At 41.3% G+C, this 13,330-nt stretch overlaps 1 protein-coding gene across 2 annotated transcripts in view; it reads right to left on the reverse strand.

The window, feature by feature from the left end:
* slc10a7 (solute carrier family 10 member 7) overlaps positions 1-13,330 on the reverse strand; it is a 205,996-nt gene that overhangs the window by 60,542 nt on the left and 132,124 nt on the right. For both annotated transcript variants that reach the window (XM_072256030.1, XM_072256033.1), the window contains exon 6: positions 2,438-2,473. In XM_072256030.1, the coding sequence (XP_072112131.1) occupies positions 2,438-2,473 (36 nt within the window). The remainder of the gene's footprint in view (positions 1-2,437; positions 2,474-13,330) is intronic.

The raw sequence follows: 13,330 nt of genomic DNA on the forward strand, positions 1-13,330 counted from the left end.
GCTTGATACAGTCAAGGTAAGTGACAACAATGGGCTTGCAATAACAGGCAGGTTAATGCCAAACATGATGATGAACTCAACATCACACTGTAGGTACTCCAACGTTGGGATGCAGTGCATCAGTGACAATCCTCTGATTGTCTCCAGTTTAGAGACAAACTAAACTGGAGACGTAATCTTCTGCATAAGGCGGCTAGGAAGTCCATTGAAATGATTCTCAAGTGGCTAATTAAATACAATATTCTTCCAGCATTAGATAGGGCAATTTTTATAGCAAAGATTTCAATAAAAATGGGGAAAAGGTGACCAGCCACAAAATATTAATAAATATTATCTGTAATGATAGACATTTTATTTCCCTTCACATTACTTGTGAAATAAAGGAATCTAAAGTTTTGTGATTGTATTTGGGGCCAAGCCAAGTCACTAATAAAGGATACATATTATGAAAGATAATATTTAAAATTAAATCGCTGTCACTTTTAAAGTCCTTCTTCACCCAGATTTAATTAGTTTATCTAGTCTCTGTTCATGTTGTTTAAACATGAGTATGTGCAGTCCTTCCTCTATTTGGCATCCACACTATTATATTTTAGGGGGAGGGGAGAGGGAGGAGGGAGGAGTGTGTGTGTGTGTGTGTGTGTGTGTGTGTGTGTGTGTGTGTGTGTCTGCCTGCCTGCCTGCCTGCCTAGGGGGCTTCTCGAAGTCCAACCCCACATCCCTGTCGCTAGAGATAGAAATGGGTAAAACTGGTCAATGGGGCTCTGGTGAAGCTGTATAGGCCAATCCCTATTTTGTGGGTTCAATGGATTACAGAAACATTGTTGAACTCCAGCCATAGGGAGGTCATCAGTGGCCTATGCTCCACTGGCAGCCAAGGGCCCAAGAAGTGGTGTGTGAAGGAGGTGAGAGGGAGGAATTAGGCCTCCAATGGAAATTATTGCATGAAGAATAATATCACTTTGTACACAGTTGATATGTAAAGGCTGAACCACTGTCAAGAGTACCTGGTGAAAACTTCTGACCGGCACGATGCAGTTTGGAAATTGTTGCAAACATGACCCCCGTCAGGCAAAAATTTTCATTTGCAAAACACAAAAACATACCCATGTAATCCAAGCACTCTTAAGAAATCTATTTTAAATCTTTCAAAGTTAGAACGGTTTGACACAGACAGCAGAATCAGAAGGTATCGTGAAAGCTGGTTACCACAAAATCCAATAGAGAATTCAATATTCTTTACCCGAATGGTGATAAAAATGTCGAAACTGTAAGAAAAGAGTGTGACTGAATTTAAGAGAAGGAAGAGGGAATTAGAGACAGTTTCACTGATGGATTTAATTAAGGAAAAATCGACTGGTTGATCCAAACTGCAAGTTCTTATACTTATATCCTATGTTACAGCAGCAGACAATTATTCAGCACCAGTAAAGCAATTCCAACAGTGGCATTTCTTCTTTCTTTCTGAAGAGTCCTGAAAACAATTCTCTCAAGTGGCTATACAATTTCTTTATCAATCTTCTGATTGGTTCCACTTCCATCTCTCTGATAGGGAGTAAATTCCAAATTATATAAACTTTCATGCTAATAAAAAAGCTTCTCATGCATCCCTTTTGTAAATGTTGACCAAAGTGTGGCTTGATGCTTGAACAATTTAATGAAGGGAACAGCTTTTCTCTGCTTATATACGTAATGCCCTGGTTAAGATTTCTACTGCTATGCTGTGAGGTAATTTGCATTGGCAGTTTTCTGGAAAAGCAGACTGCCATATTGTAAAGTGTGTTTTGAGTTCGGCGAAGATAAGAATGCACGTTGTCCAACTCGGGAACGTGAGGCTGCAAATCAGGATTGTGGGATGTGGAAGAAGGTTAGAGAGCTGTGAGGAAGAGTTTTCTGAAGACAGAGTCCGATATGTAGTATTTAGGCGGGAGATGCGGAGAGAAGATTGAGAATTCAATTCAATGGGAAGATGCTATTGTAAGGAATCCTTCACAAAATGAGGAAGTCCACAATGGGAAGTTCTGCCAGTGATTGATGATGAGAATTCAGTGCCGTGAGTAGCGGTTATACCCAGCTTTACGAAGAGACGTCTCCAACGGTCATGTGCACATTTAGACTAGTCTAACTGTAATGGGCCCTTTTATTTACTTTTTCTTTCTCTTAATAACTGTTTGATAAAGCTGAAATTAGTAAATATACTTTTTTTTATACTTTTATGTGGTGTACAATCTGTTATTTCTTGCTGACTGGTAATTGTGCTTGGGCATATTTACATAGCATTTGTTCAAATCAAGATTCCTTTAATCAGAACATCACGACGCTCATTTGTACTGATAGTTCACTGCTTGGATGAAAAATTACTAAGTATTAGCTTGTGGGCATTACAGTTGGACATGCATTTTTTGAAACAAAAAAAAACAAAATGACTGGTACTCACAAACAGCAGTAGTAATAATGGTGTGATGACAATCCCCTGAAAGAAAACATTAAATTGTTAGTTTTTCCTCGAAGGAAAAAATTGTAAGCTTAATTTTATGAGTAGTGTTCATCCTTAAAGAATATTAAGCAGTTTTGTAATCTTCCTGCATCCTTCAAACCGATGCCTCACAGAGGTGGCATCTATCATTTAATGGCCCCCAATCTCCCATCTTATTACTACCATCAGAGAGGAGGTACAGGAGCCCGAAGCCACATGCTCAACACTTTAGAAACAGCTTATTTTCCGCCACCATCAGACTTCTGAACAGACAATAAAACAATCCATGAACACTAGCTCAATAATTTTGCTCTCTTTTTGCACTACTTATTTAGTTTATTTATATATAAATCAGTTACTACTTTGGAAATCTGTTTCTCCAGAGCAGTATCAATATACCCACGGGAAGAAGCCCATCAATTATAAACACAGCTTCAGAATTGTCCCCGGTACTGATGATAAAAAAGCAAAGATCGAAACATTGGTGCTGAGGGGAGGGTGAGAAGGAGAGGGAGAACTTATGACGGGTAGATGGATAAGGACTGTTATTATCTGGTGAGATGATACAGGAAAAGAAACAAGGAAATAGTTAGAATAATAAAGGAAGGGAGAGAAAAAAACTAAGGGAAGAAAGAAGTGTCCTTACATCTGACTGCATAGAGAGAAGCATGTAAATGTTCTCCCTTACCAGTTCTATATCCCTCATAGCCAGAAATATGACCGGTATCGTCTTTCTGTGATTCTAGGAACACGTTCAGTATTCTGCTGATCATATAAGGATGGTAAGCATAGTGTTGACAGATTTAGTAGCCTATATTAAACAAAATGCCATGATCTCATATCAACATTATTCTCCTCGCAGTAACTGGTTTACCATTTATTAGTTGGATATCTTAAATTAGTTTAATTATTTATTTTAAGTTTGCTCCCATTTGCAGAACCTGTGCCGAACTACACAAGCTCCTGCATAGAGAGAGAGAGGAATAATATATAAATTCAGACTGGAAGGGGTGGAAGGGAAAGTGAGAAGTTAAGGGGAAAAGGAAATACAAACCAGTTGAAGGGAAAATACAGAAATCAGGTGAAATGAGACCATTGAAAGATCTTAAAACAATCATGAAAATTTTAAATTTGAGATCTAATACAGGTCATTAAGCACTGGGCTGAAGTGTGGATGCAAGTTAGGAAACTGATGAATCAAGATAACAGTTAAAGGAATCCCAAAAATTCATAAGGTTACTGAACCAAAAAGATGACAGCAGACAAGATTTTTAACCTATAAAGGTATGTCCTTCCCATGAACGTGTGGCTTTCCTCCAGGTGCTTTGATTTCCTCCCACAGTCCAAAGACGTACCAGTTAGTAGGTCATTGTAAATTGTCTCATGATTAGGCTAGGGTTAAATCAGTGGGTTACTGTTGGCACGGTTCAAAGAGCCAGGAGGACCTATTCCACACTGTATTTCTGAATTTAAAAAACATAAATAGATAGTAGCACTGCAAAAGAGTTATATTGATTCTGCCTGTCTGGCAAATATCATCAAATAAGAGGAAATATTGTCAATGTTTATGCAGGCATATTGATTATAAATCCTTTCTAGCTCTTTTTTTGGCCTACTTAATGGCAGAAGGATACAAAAGTGCAAAGAAAATAAGCTGGCATGATTACTTTCACAAGATAGAAATAAGAGTCCATTGGAATTGAACGCTGAACTCCGATGTCCCAAGCTGCAATAGCATTGTGTTAATCGCTACACTACCATGGCAGAAACTTACAAAGCTGCTCTGTTTAACATTGAAATATCTAAAAACTTAATTTTAAATAACTAACTGCATTACATAAACCATTACCATGCTACGTTTGCTATCTTTGAGATAACTATTTCCATCTCCATTTGTAAATAGGCCTCACTTTGCTGAAGTGGACTTACCTGAAGCCTACTTACAGATGGAGTGGACTGAACTGTATTCAGCTCATCTTCAAATATGGATGAGTATGCCACAGTTGTTACCTACTTTACTAAAACCTGTGTGGAGAGTGTGTGGCTATGAAAACTTGCTGTACATTCCCAAACCAAAAACCATGGATTAACCCAGAGGTTTGTTGTCTGCTGAGGGCTAATTCTGTGACATTTAAATCTGGTGACCCAGGTCTGCACAAGAAAACCAGGTATGACTTGCAGAGGGCTATTTCAAGAGTGAAGAAACAATTCCGAGCAAGTTTGGAGGAGACATCAGAGGCACGTCAACGGTGGCAGGGTTTGCAAGACATTACCTTCTACAAAGTGAAACCCAATAGCACGAATGGCAAGAGTCGCTTCACTACCAGATGAGCTCAACACCTTCTATATCAACATTGAAAGGGAGAATATTATTACAGCTGTGAAGATCCCGGCTGTACCTGGTGACCCTGTGATCTCTGTCTCGGAGGTTGATGTTAGGATGAGCCCTCGCAAAGCGGGAAGTCTAATGTTTTTTGTGCTATTTACTTAATTGGGTTCTCTTTATCTAGTTTTAGGACTTGTGAAGATCTGATCACATTTTATGTCATATTTATGCAGAAAGAGAAAATTCTAAAAGGTTCACAAACTTTCTAGCACCACTGTACTTACTGTAATTGATTTACTTTTTCCCCTATATTATCATGTATTGCATTGAACTGCTGCCACAAAGCAAACAAATGTCATGATATATGCCGGTGATATTAAACTTGATTCCGATTCTGTTACTCTCTAGAAAGGTTTGCAAAGATATCCTCTAACCAGGGCGGTATTGATCTACTTTCAGTACTAAGTTGATGGTGACCTTAAAACCACCATAGATCCTGACTGACAGACCCATACTTCTTGGTTACTGGGACCACAGGTGTTGCTATGGGGTCCACTTAACCTTGAAAAGAATTCCTTCAGTCTCCATGTGATCTAGCTCACTGGCTACTTTATCAAGGATGGTATAAGGAAATAGAGGGGCTTTGTAAAACTTGAGTGTGGTATTTTCATTTAACAGTATTTTACCCGATATGTTTGAGTTTTCAAGTGCCATGTTGAACACTTATGTGGCATTATCCAGTACATTTCTTAATTTGCTTTCAGTTGACTCTATTGTAGGGAATGTGGCATGCTCTCCAATCAAATTGTAGTTGTCTCAACCCATCACGACCCCACAATGCTGGCCCTCCTGTTTTTACCACATACAAGCCCAATGTGGCTTGTTGGTTGCTGTATTTCACTATTATGTATGTTATTCCCATAGCAGTTATCTTATCTCCGGTGTAAGTTCTTAGTTGGATATTTAATTTTAAGATGGGGTTGGTGAAGCACAGCAACTTCTTGTCGGTAGCAAAAACAACTAACTACTTTATTCTGGTAAATGATCAATGCAATCAATAGACTGTAATCTCCTTTCAGAGTTGAGTGTTTGAACTGCCTGTATGACCTGGCATTTTTGCGGTGTAAGCTGAAATCTTTGGTGCAGGACAATTGTGGCATGGCATGTATGGGCCAAATTGACGCAGCTGGACCCAGGCCTGACAGTGGGGAATGAGCCAATGGTTTGACCATTGCTAGAATAGACTTGGAGGTCATTCAGTGCAGCAGAACCGAGGTGAGGCAGAGTTGAGGGAGCAGGGCAAGAGCCCAAAGTTTGATTGACTTAAGTGCTTGGTCTAATTGGAAAGCTCAGGTACGGGCTAAACCGAAGTGTTGGGGCCCAGGCCCAAGAGTGTATTGAAGCAGTTGAGCCCGGATCCAAGAGCAAGGAACAACCTGAGGTTTGATTGATTTAAGTGTCAGTTCAAATTGGAAAGGTTGGATACAGGCCAAATTAAGCTGGCGGGGCCCACCAATATAGTGAAGTATCAGGGCTTGGGACTGAGAGTGAGGAACAACTTAGGTTTGGACTACTTCAGCGCTGGGCCAGACTGAAAGGGTTGCTTGTCTCTGCGTTGAACTGAGGCTGTGGCCTATAACTAATGGGCTACTGGATCGGCTGCAGAAAGGACTGGCTCTGCGGCTGTGGACTCACTTTCATGAACTTCAGCTGTTTGCTAGCTTTTGTTGTTTGTATGATTTTTTTTTCCTGCACATTGGGTGCTTGACAGTCTTCTGTATTTTTAATGTGTTGTATTGGATTTCTTTGTTCTGTGGCTGCCTGTAAGGAGATGAAGCTCAAGGTTGTATATAGTTAAACATACTTTTCTAATAAATGTACTTTGAACTTCGCAGTCTTCAGTTCGGTATCTTTGAAATGCCATTCAAACTCATTTTGTGTAATGACTGAAACAAATGAGCCAGTATCCAATTCTATTTGAGTTAATTTGCCGTTCACTTCTGGTGTAAGTCATATTGCTTGTCTCTTGTTAATTTTCACATAGCAAGTCTCAAGGCTACCCAGTCTTGTGTCACTCTCATCATTATCAGATTTTTCATTAACAGCATGCAGATTAATGCTCTTTTTGAAATTATAACTTGACTTTGTATCTTTTTCTCTTCCCTGTGCAGTCCATTTATTTTTGTCTGCCTGACACGTTCCTGTATGTGTCCGACTTTGTTGCAATTTCTGCGTTTCACTTTTCTGTTTAGATGGTCATGCTCAATTGCATTCCTGAATGCAACTCAATTGTACCTCCAGATGCTATTTTCATTGATACAGAGATTTCAACTGTTCTTTTAAATGTGAATTGTGCCTCAGTTAGAAGCCATTTTTGAATGTTTTCTAGTATGATTCCACAAACTAAACATCAGTGCATCATTAGGCCTATCACTGAATTGACAATGCTCAGACATAAGCTGAAATAGATTCTCCTTGCTTTTGATTCCATTTATGAAATCTAAAGCATTCTACAATCAATGGTTTTGGTTTTAAGTGTTCCTGCATTATGCTCATGATATCAGCAAAGCTTATTTCAGCTGGTTTAGTTGGAACAGTCAAACTTCTAAGCAAACTATACATTTTTCTATCTATTACACTCAGCAACACTGGCACTTGCTTTTCATTGGCTATTTCATTTGCTTCAAAATACTGCTCAATTTGTTCAGTATACACCATCCAGTTATGTGTTGTGCAATCGAACACCTTGACCTTTTTGACAGAACCACAGAACATTACAGCACAGAAAATAGGCCATTCGGCCCTTCTAGTCTGTGCCGAAACTTTATTCCGCTAGTCCCATTGACCTGCACCCAGTCCATAACCCTCCAGACCTCTCCCATCCAATTTATTCTTAAAACTTAAGAGTGAGCCCTCATTTACCACGTAAGATGGCAGCTCGTTCCACACTCCCACCACTCTCTGAGTGAAGAAGTTCCCTCTAAACCTTTCCCCTTTCATCCTAAAGCTATATCCTCTTGTACTTATCTCTCCAAATCTAAGTGGAAAGAGCCTACTCGGATTTACTCTGTCTATACCCCTCAATTTGTAAACCTCTATCCAATCTCCCCTCATTCTTCTACACTCCAAGGAATAAAGTCCTAACCTGTTCAATCTTCCCCTGTAACTCAACTCCTGAAGACCCAGCAACATCCTAGTAAATCTTCTCTGCACTCTTTCAATCTTACTGATATCCTTCCTATAGTTGGGTGACCAGAACTGCACACAATGCTCTAAATTTGGCCTCAGCAATGTCTTATACAACTTCACCATAACCATACTCAATACTTTGATTTATGAATGCCAGGATGCCAAAAGCCTTCTTTACAACGCTGTCTACCTGTGACGCCACTTTCACGGAATTATGTATCTGAACTCCCAGATCCCTTTGCTCCTCTGCACTCCTCAGTGCTTTACCATTTACTGTGTATGTCCTACCTTGATTTGTCCTTCCAAAATGCAACACCTCACACTTGTCTGCATTAAATTCCATCTGCCATTTTCTGGCCCATTTTTCCAGTTGGTCCAGATCCTTCTGCAAGCTTTGAAAGCCTTCCTCGTTGTCCACAATACCTCCAATCTTAGTGTCATCAGCAAACTTGCTGATCCAATTTACCATATTATCATCTAGATCACTGATATAGACAACAAACAACAATGGTCCCAGCACAGATCCCTGAGGCACACCACTAGTCATAGGCCTCCAGTCTGAGAAGCAATCATCCACTACCACTCTCTGTCTTCTCCCACACAGCCAATTTCAAATCCAGTTTACAACCTCTCCATGGATACCTAGTGAACCTTCTGAACTAACCTCCCATGTGGGACCTTGTCAAAAGCCTTACTAAAGTCCATGTAGACAACATACACAGCCTTTCCTTCATCTACTTTCTTGGTAACCTCCTCGAAAAACTCTACAAGATTCGTTAAACACGATCTACCACTCACAAAGCCATGCTGACTATCCTTAATCAGCCCTTGGCTGTCCAAATACTTGTATATCCAAGCTCTCAGAGCACCTTCCAATAATTTACCTACTACTGATGTCAGGCTCACCGGCCTGTAATTACCTGGTTTACTTTTGGAGCCTTTTTTAAACAACAGAACAACATGAGCTACCTCCCAATCCTCCGGCTCATCACCCGTGGCTAAGGACATTTTAAATATTTCTGCCAGGGCCCCAGCAATTTCTACACTAGTCTCTCTCGAGGTCCGAGGAAATATCACGTCAGGCCCAGGGGGATTTATCTACCTTTATTCGCTGTAAGGCAGCAAGCACCTCCTCCTCTTTAATCTCTATATGTTCCATGACACTACTGCTTGTTTCCCTTCCTTCCATATACGCTATGCCAGTTTCCTGAGTAAATACTGATGCAAAAAACTGTTTAAGATTTCCCCCATCTCATGAGGCTCCACACATAGACGATCACTCTGATCTTCTAGGGGATCAATTTTGTCCCTCACTATCCTTTTACTCTTAATATACTTGTAGAAACCCTTTGGGTTTACCTTCACATTATCTGCTAAAGCAACCTCATGTCTCCTTTTTGCCTTCCTGATTTCCTTCTTTAGCATTTTCTTACATTTTCTATACTCTTCAAGTACCTCATTTCTTCCTTGTTGCCTATACCTGCTATACACCTCTCTCTTTTTCTTAACCAGATCGCCAATATCCCTTGAAAACCAAGGTTCCCTATGGCTGTTGACTTTGCCTTTAATCCTGGCAGGAACATGCAAACTCTGCACTCTCAAAATTTCGCTTTTGAAGGACTTCCACTTACTGAACATATCCTTGCCAGAAAACAATTTATCCCAATCCACTCTTCCTAGATCCTTTCTCATTTCCACAAAATTGACCCTTCTCCAATTTAGAACCTCAACTGAGGACCAGACCTATCCTTATCCATAATTAACTTGAAACTAATGACATTACGGTCATTGGACCCAAAATGTTCGCCTACACATATTTCTGTCACCTGACCTGTCTGGTTCCCTAATAGGAAACCAAGTATTGCATCCTCTCTTGTTGGTACTTCTATATATTGATTTTAAAAAACTTTCCTGAACACACTTGACAAACTCCGAGCCATCTAACCCTTTCAGACTGTGGGAGTCCCAGTCAATATGAGTAATGTTAAAATCCCCTACTATTACAACTTTCTGTTTCTTACATTGGTCTGCTAAGTCTCTACAGATCTGCTCCTCCAATTCTCTCTGTCTATTGGGCGGTCTATAATACAACCCTATTAGTGTGGTCACACCTTTCCTGTTCCTCAGCTCCATCCATATGGCCTCTGTAGACAAGCCCTCCGGGCTGTCCTGCCTACGCACAGTTGTGATATTTTCCCTGACCAGTAATGCCACTCCCCCTCTATCACGTCTGAAACAACAGAACCCCAGAACATTAAGCTGCCAGTCCTGCCCCTCCTGCAACCAAGTCTCACTAATAGCGATTATGTCATAATCCCACATGCCAATCCACGCCCTAAGCTCATCTGCCTTACCTATAATACTCCTTGCATTGAAATAGATGCACCCAAGAACATTTCTATCACGTACAAACCTTTGATTTCTGTCTGTACATGCAGTCCTCGCATGACCTTTATCCTCCTCCACCTCACTATCTGCTCTAACACTCTGGTTCCCCTCCCCCTGCAGATCTAGTTTAAACCCAACCCCCCCCCCCCCCCCACCCCCAGAGCAGCACTAGCAAACTTGCCAGCAAGGATGTTAGTCCCCCTCCAGATCAGGTGCAAACCGTCCGATCAAAACAGGTCCCACCTTCCCTGGAACAAAGCCCAATTGTCCAGAAACATGAAGCCCTCCCTCCTGCACCATCTCCTTAGCCATGTACTTAGCTGCATTATCTTCCTATTTCTAGCCTCACTAACACATGGCATGGGTAGCAATCCTGATATTGCAACCCTGGAGGTCCTCTCCTCCAACTTTGCACCTAGCTCCCTAAACTCTCTTTGCAGGACCTCCTCCTTCTTCCTATCCATATCATTGGTCCCTACATGGACCACGACATCTGGCTGCTCACCCTCCCTCCTGAGAATACCGAGAACTCGATCCAAGATATCGCGGACCCTGGCACCAGGGAGGCAACAGACCATCCGGGATTCTCGATCTCTCCCACAGAACCTCTTATCTGTCCTCCTATCGAATCCCCTATCATAACTGCTCTCCTCTTTTCCCTCCTTCCCTTCTGAGCTGAGGGTCCCGTCTCGGTGCCAGAGACGCGAATACTACAACTTGTCCCTGGTAGGTCGTCCCCACCAACAGTATCCAAAACAGTATACTTATTGTTGATGGGAACGGCCACAGGGGTGCTCAGCTCTTTCTGTCTATTCCCCTTCACTCTCTTGACTGTCACCCAGCTACCTGCCTCCTGACTTTTAGGGGTGACTATCTCCCTGAAACTCCTGTCTATTTCTGCCTCTGCCTCACAAATGATCCAAAGTTCATCCAGCTCCAGTTCCCTAACTCGGTTTGTCAGGAGCTGCAGCTGGATGCACCTTTTACAGGTGTAGTCATCAGGGACAATTGTGCTGTCCCTGACTTCCCACGTACTGCATAAGGAGCATCTGACTGCCCTAACTGCTGCCTCCATTACCTACTCCTAAGTTAGTTAAATTAGTTAAAGGAACTTACCCTGCCTTACCTCACTGGGAGCAAGCTCGTCCTCAGCCTCTGCTCGCCAAAGTCTCTTGAGCCAAAGCCTCAATGCTCCACTCCTACCCTGAGCCACTCACACACTGGCCGCTCCTCTTCAGTTACCCCTCCTTTTATTTGTCCCTGCCAATTATCTCAAGTACTCACTCCTTCTAATCAACCAATCAACACTGTTTAACCCTTCAGTTGCCCTCCACGCTCCTTTTAAAGCACACTCACCTCAGCTCCTCAGCTGCTTCCCAGCACTCAGTGCTCTCTCAAGCCCCTCGCTCCTCATCCTGCTGCGACAGTCCCGCGATCACACTGTCCCGAGTCTCTGCTCCGTGCTCCTTTTAAAGTGCACTCACCTCAGCAACTCAGCTGCTTCCCAGCCATCTTTATTTATTATTTATCACCACCCATGATGTAGCCAGCCATTCCTGCTTTTTATTATCACCACCCAAGCCTTACTGTTTATGAACATGTGAATTTCATCCGTTTTCTGCCTTTTCTAACTTAACCATTTCTGTTCCCTTCCAAAGAAACACGCACTGCACTTTTTTTTTGAAAACTCTCTCTCTCTCCCCCTTGTGAAGAAAAAAAATGTGCTGTGCTTCTCTTAGAACTCAAATGTCTCTTCTGTGCGCCCCTCCCCCCTCCCCGGAAAAGAAAACGTGCTGCATTTCAACAGGTAGGTAGTCCTCTTGAGTTTGTTTTAAAGCTTACTGAAAGATCCAAAGGTTCAAGGTACATTTATTATCAAAGTATGTGTGCAGTATACAACCCTGAAATTCTTCTTCCCCACAGACAGCCACAAAACAAAGAAGGAAAATCATGGAACCCGTTCAAAGAAAAACATCAACTCCCCGCACGTGACAAAAAAACAACTAAATCACGCAAACAGCAGCAAAAAAAAAAACAGCAATAAACAGAGGATATAAAACACAAAATTGAAAGAGTCCAGGCATATTCAGTTCGGCACAGTGTTCATTATCTGCAGACCGTCCTGATTCAAAATCATCCAAAATAGCAACAAAAAAGACATGATCAGAAACCAGAAACTTGTCGCCACTTATGTTTTGTAACTCAATAAACTGTATCAAAAGAAAAACATGGGAGCCCGGGGATAAATGTGTCTATGTCATTTTACTTAAGTGAGGCACGCACATGTGACACGGTGGCGTAATTATGCATGCCATTCACGTACTTCTACACATAATCCATAATGTATTGTGTACACAACAAAGAATGCTTTATCAAATAATATATTACTTAAATATTACCTAAGTATTAAGTATACAACAGTGGGCAGAGCTTGAGGACCTGAGTTATAGGGAAAGTTTAAATAGGTTAGGACTTAATTCACACGAGCATAGAAGAATGATTGAGGTCTTATTAAAGCTTTCAAAATTATGCTTACAGGATTTTTCCCCTCAGACTAAGCAGAAGACCAGGCTGCAGACTCGATAGGCTAGTTGGCCTAATTCTGCTCCGATGTTTTATGGTCTTATGACACAGACTAGATGGGCCAAACTGCCTGTTTCTATGATGTAGTTGTGATGTGGAGGCATTGTACAGGCTCTGCATCTCTTGGAAAAAAATACTGATTCTGCTGCAATAGCAGTTCCAGGAGTTTTATTAAATGCTCCCAAATTTTCACATAAAGTCCCAAAATATGAAAATATACGTAAGGCGAGGAAAGACAAAATAAGTGTACATATAGTTCTCTGTACATTAGTTTTTTTTGGCTTTACACATACATACATACACACACACACACAATATTTACACAGATCAATTGATATCCAACTTCCTCCTCAATCTAGCTCACGAGC

This window comes from Mobula birostris, chromosome 4, assembly GCF_030028105.1.
Source record: "Mobula birostris isolate sMobBir1 chromosome 4, sMobBir1.hap1, whole genome shotgun sequence".
Lineage (NCBI taxonomy): Eukaryota > Metazoa > Chordata > Chondrichthyes > Myliobatiformes > Myliobatidae > Mobula > Mobula birostris.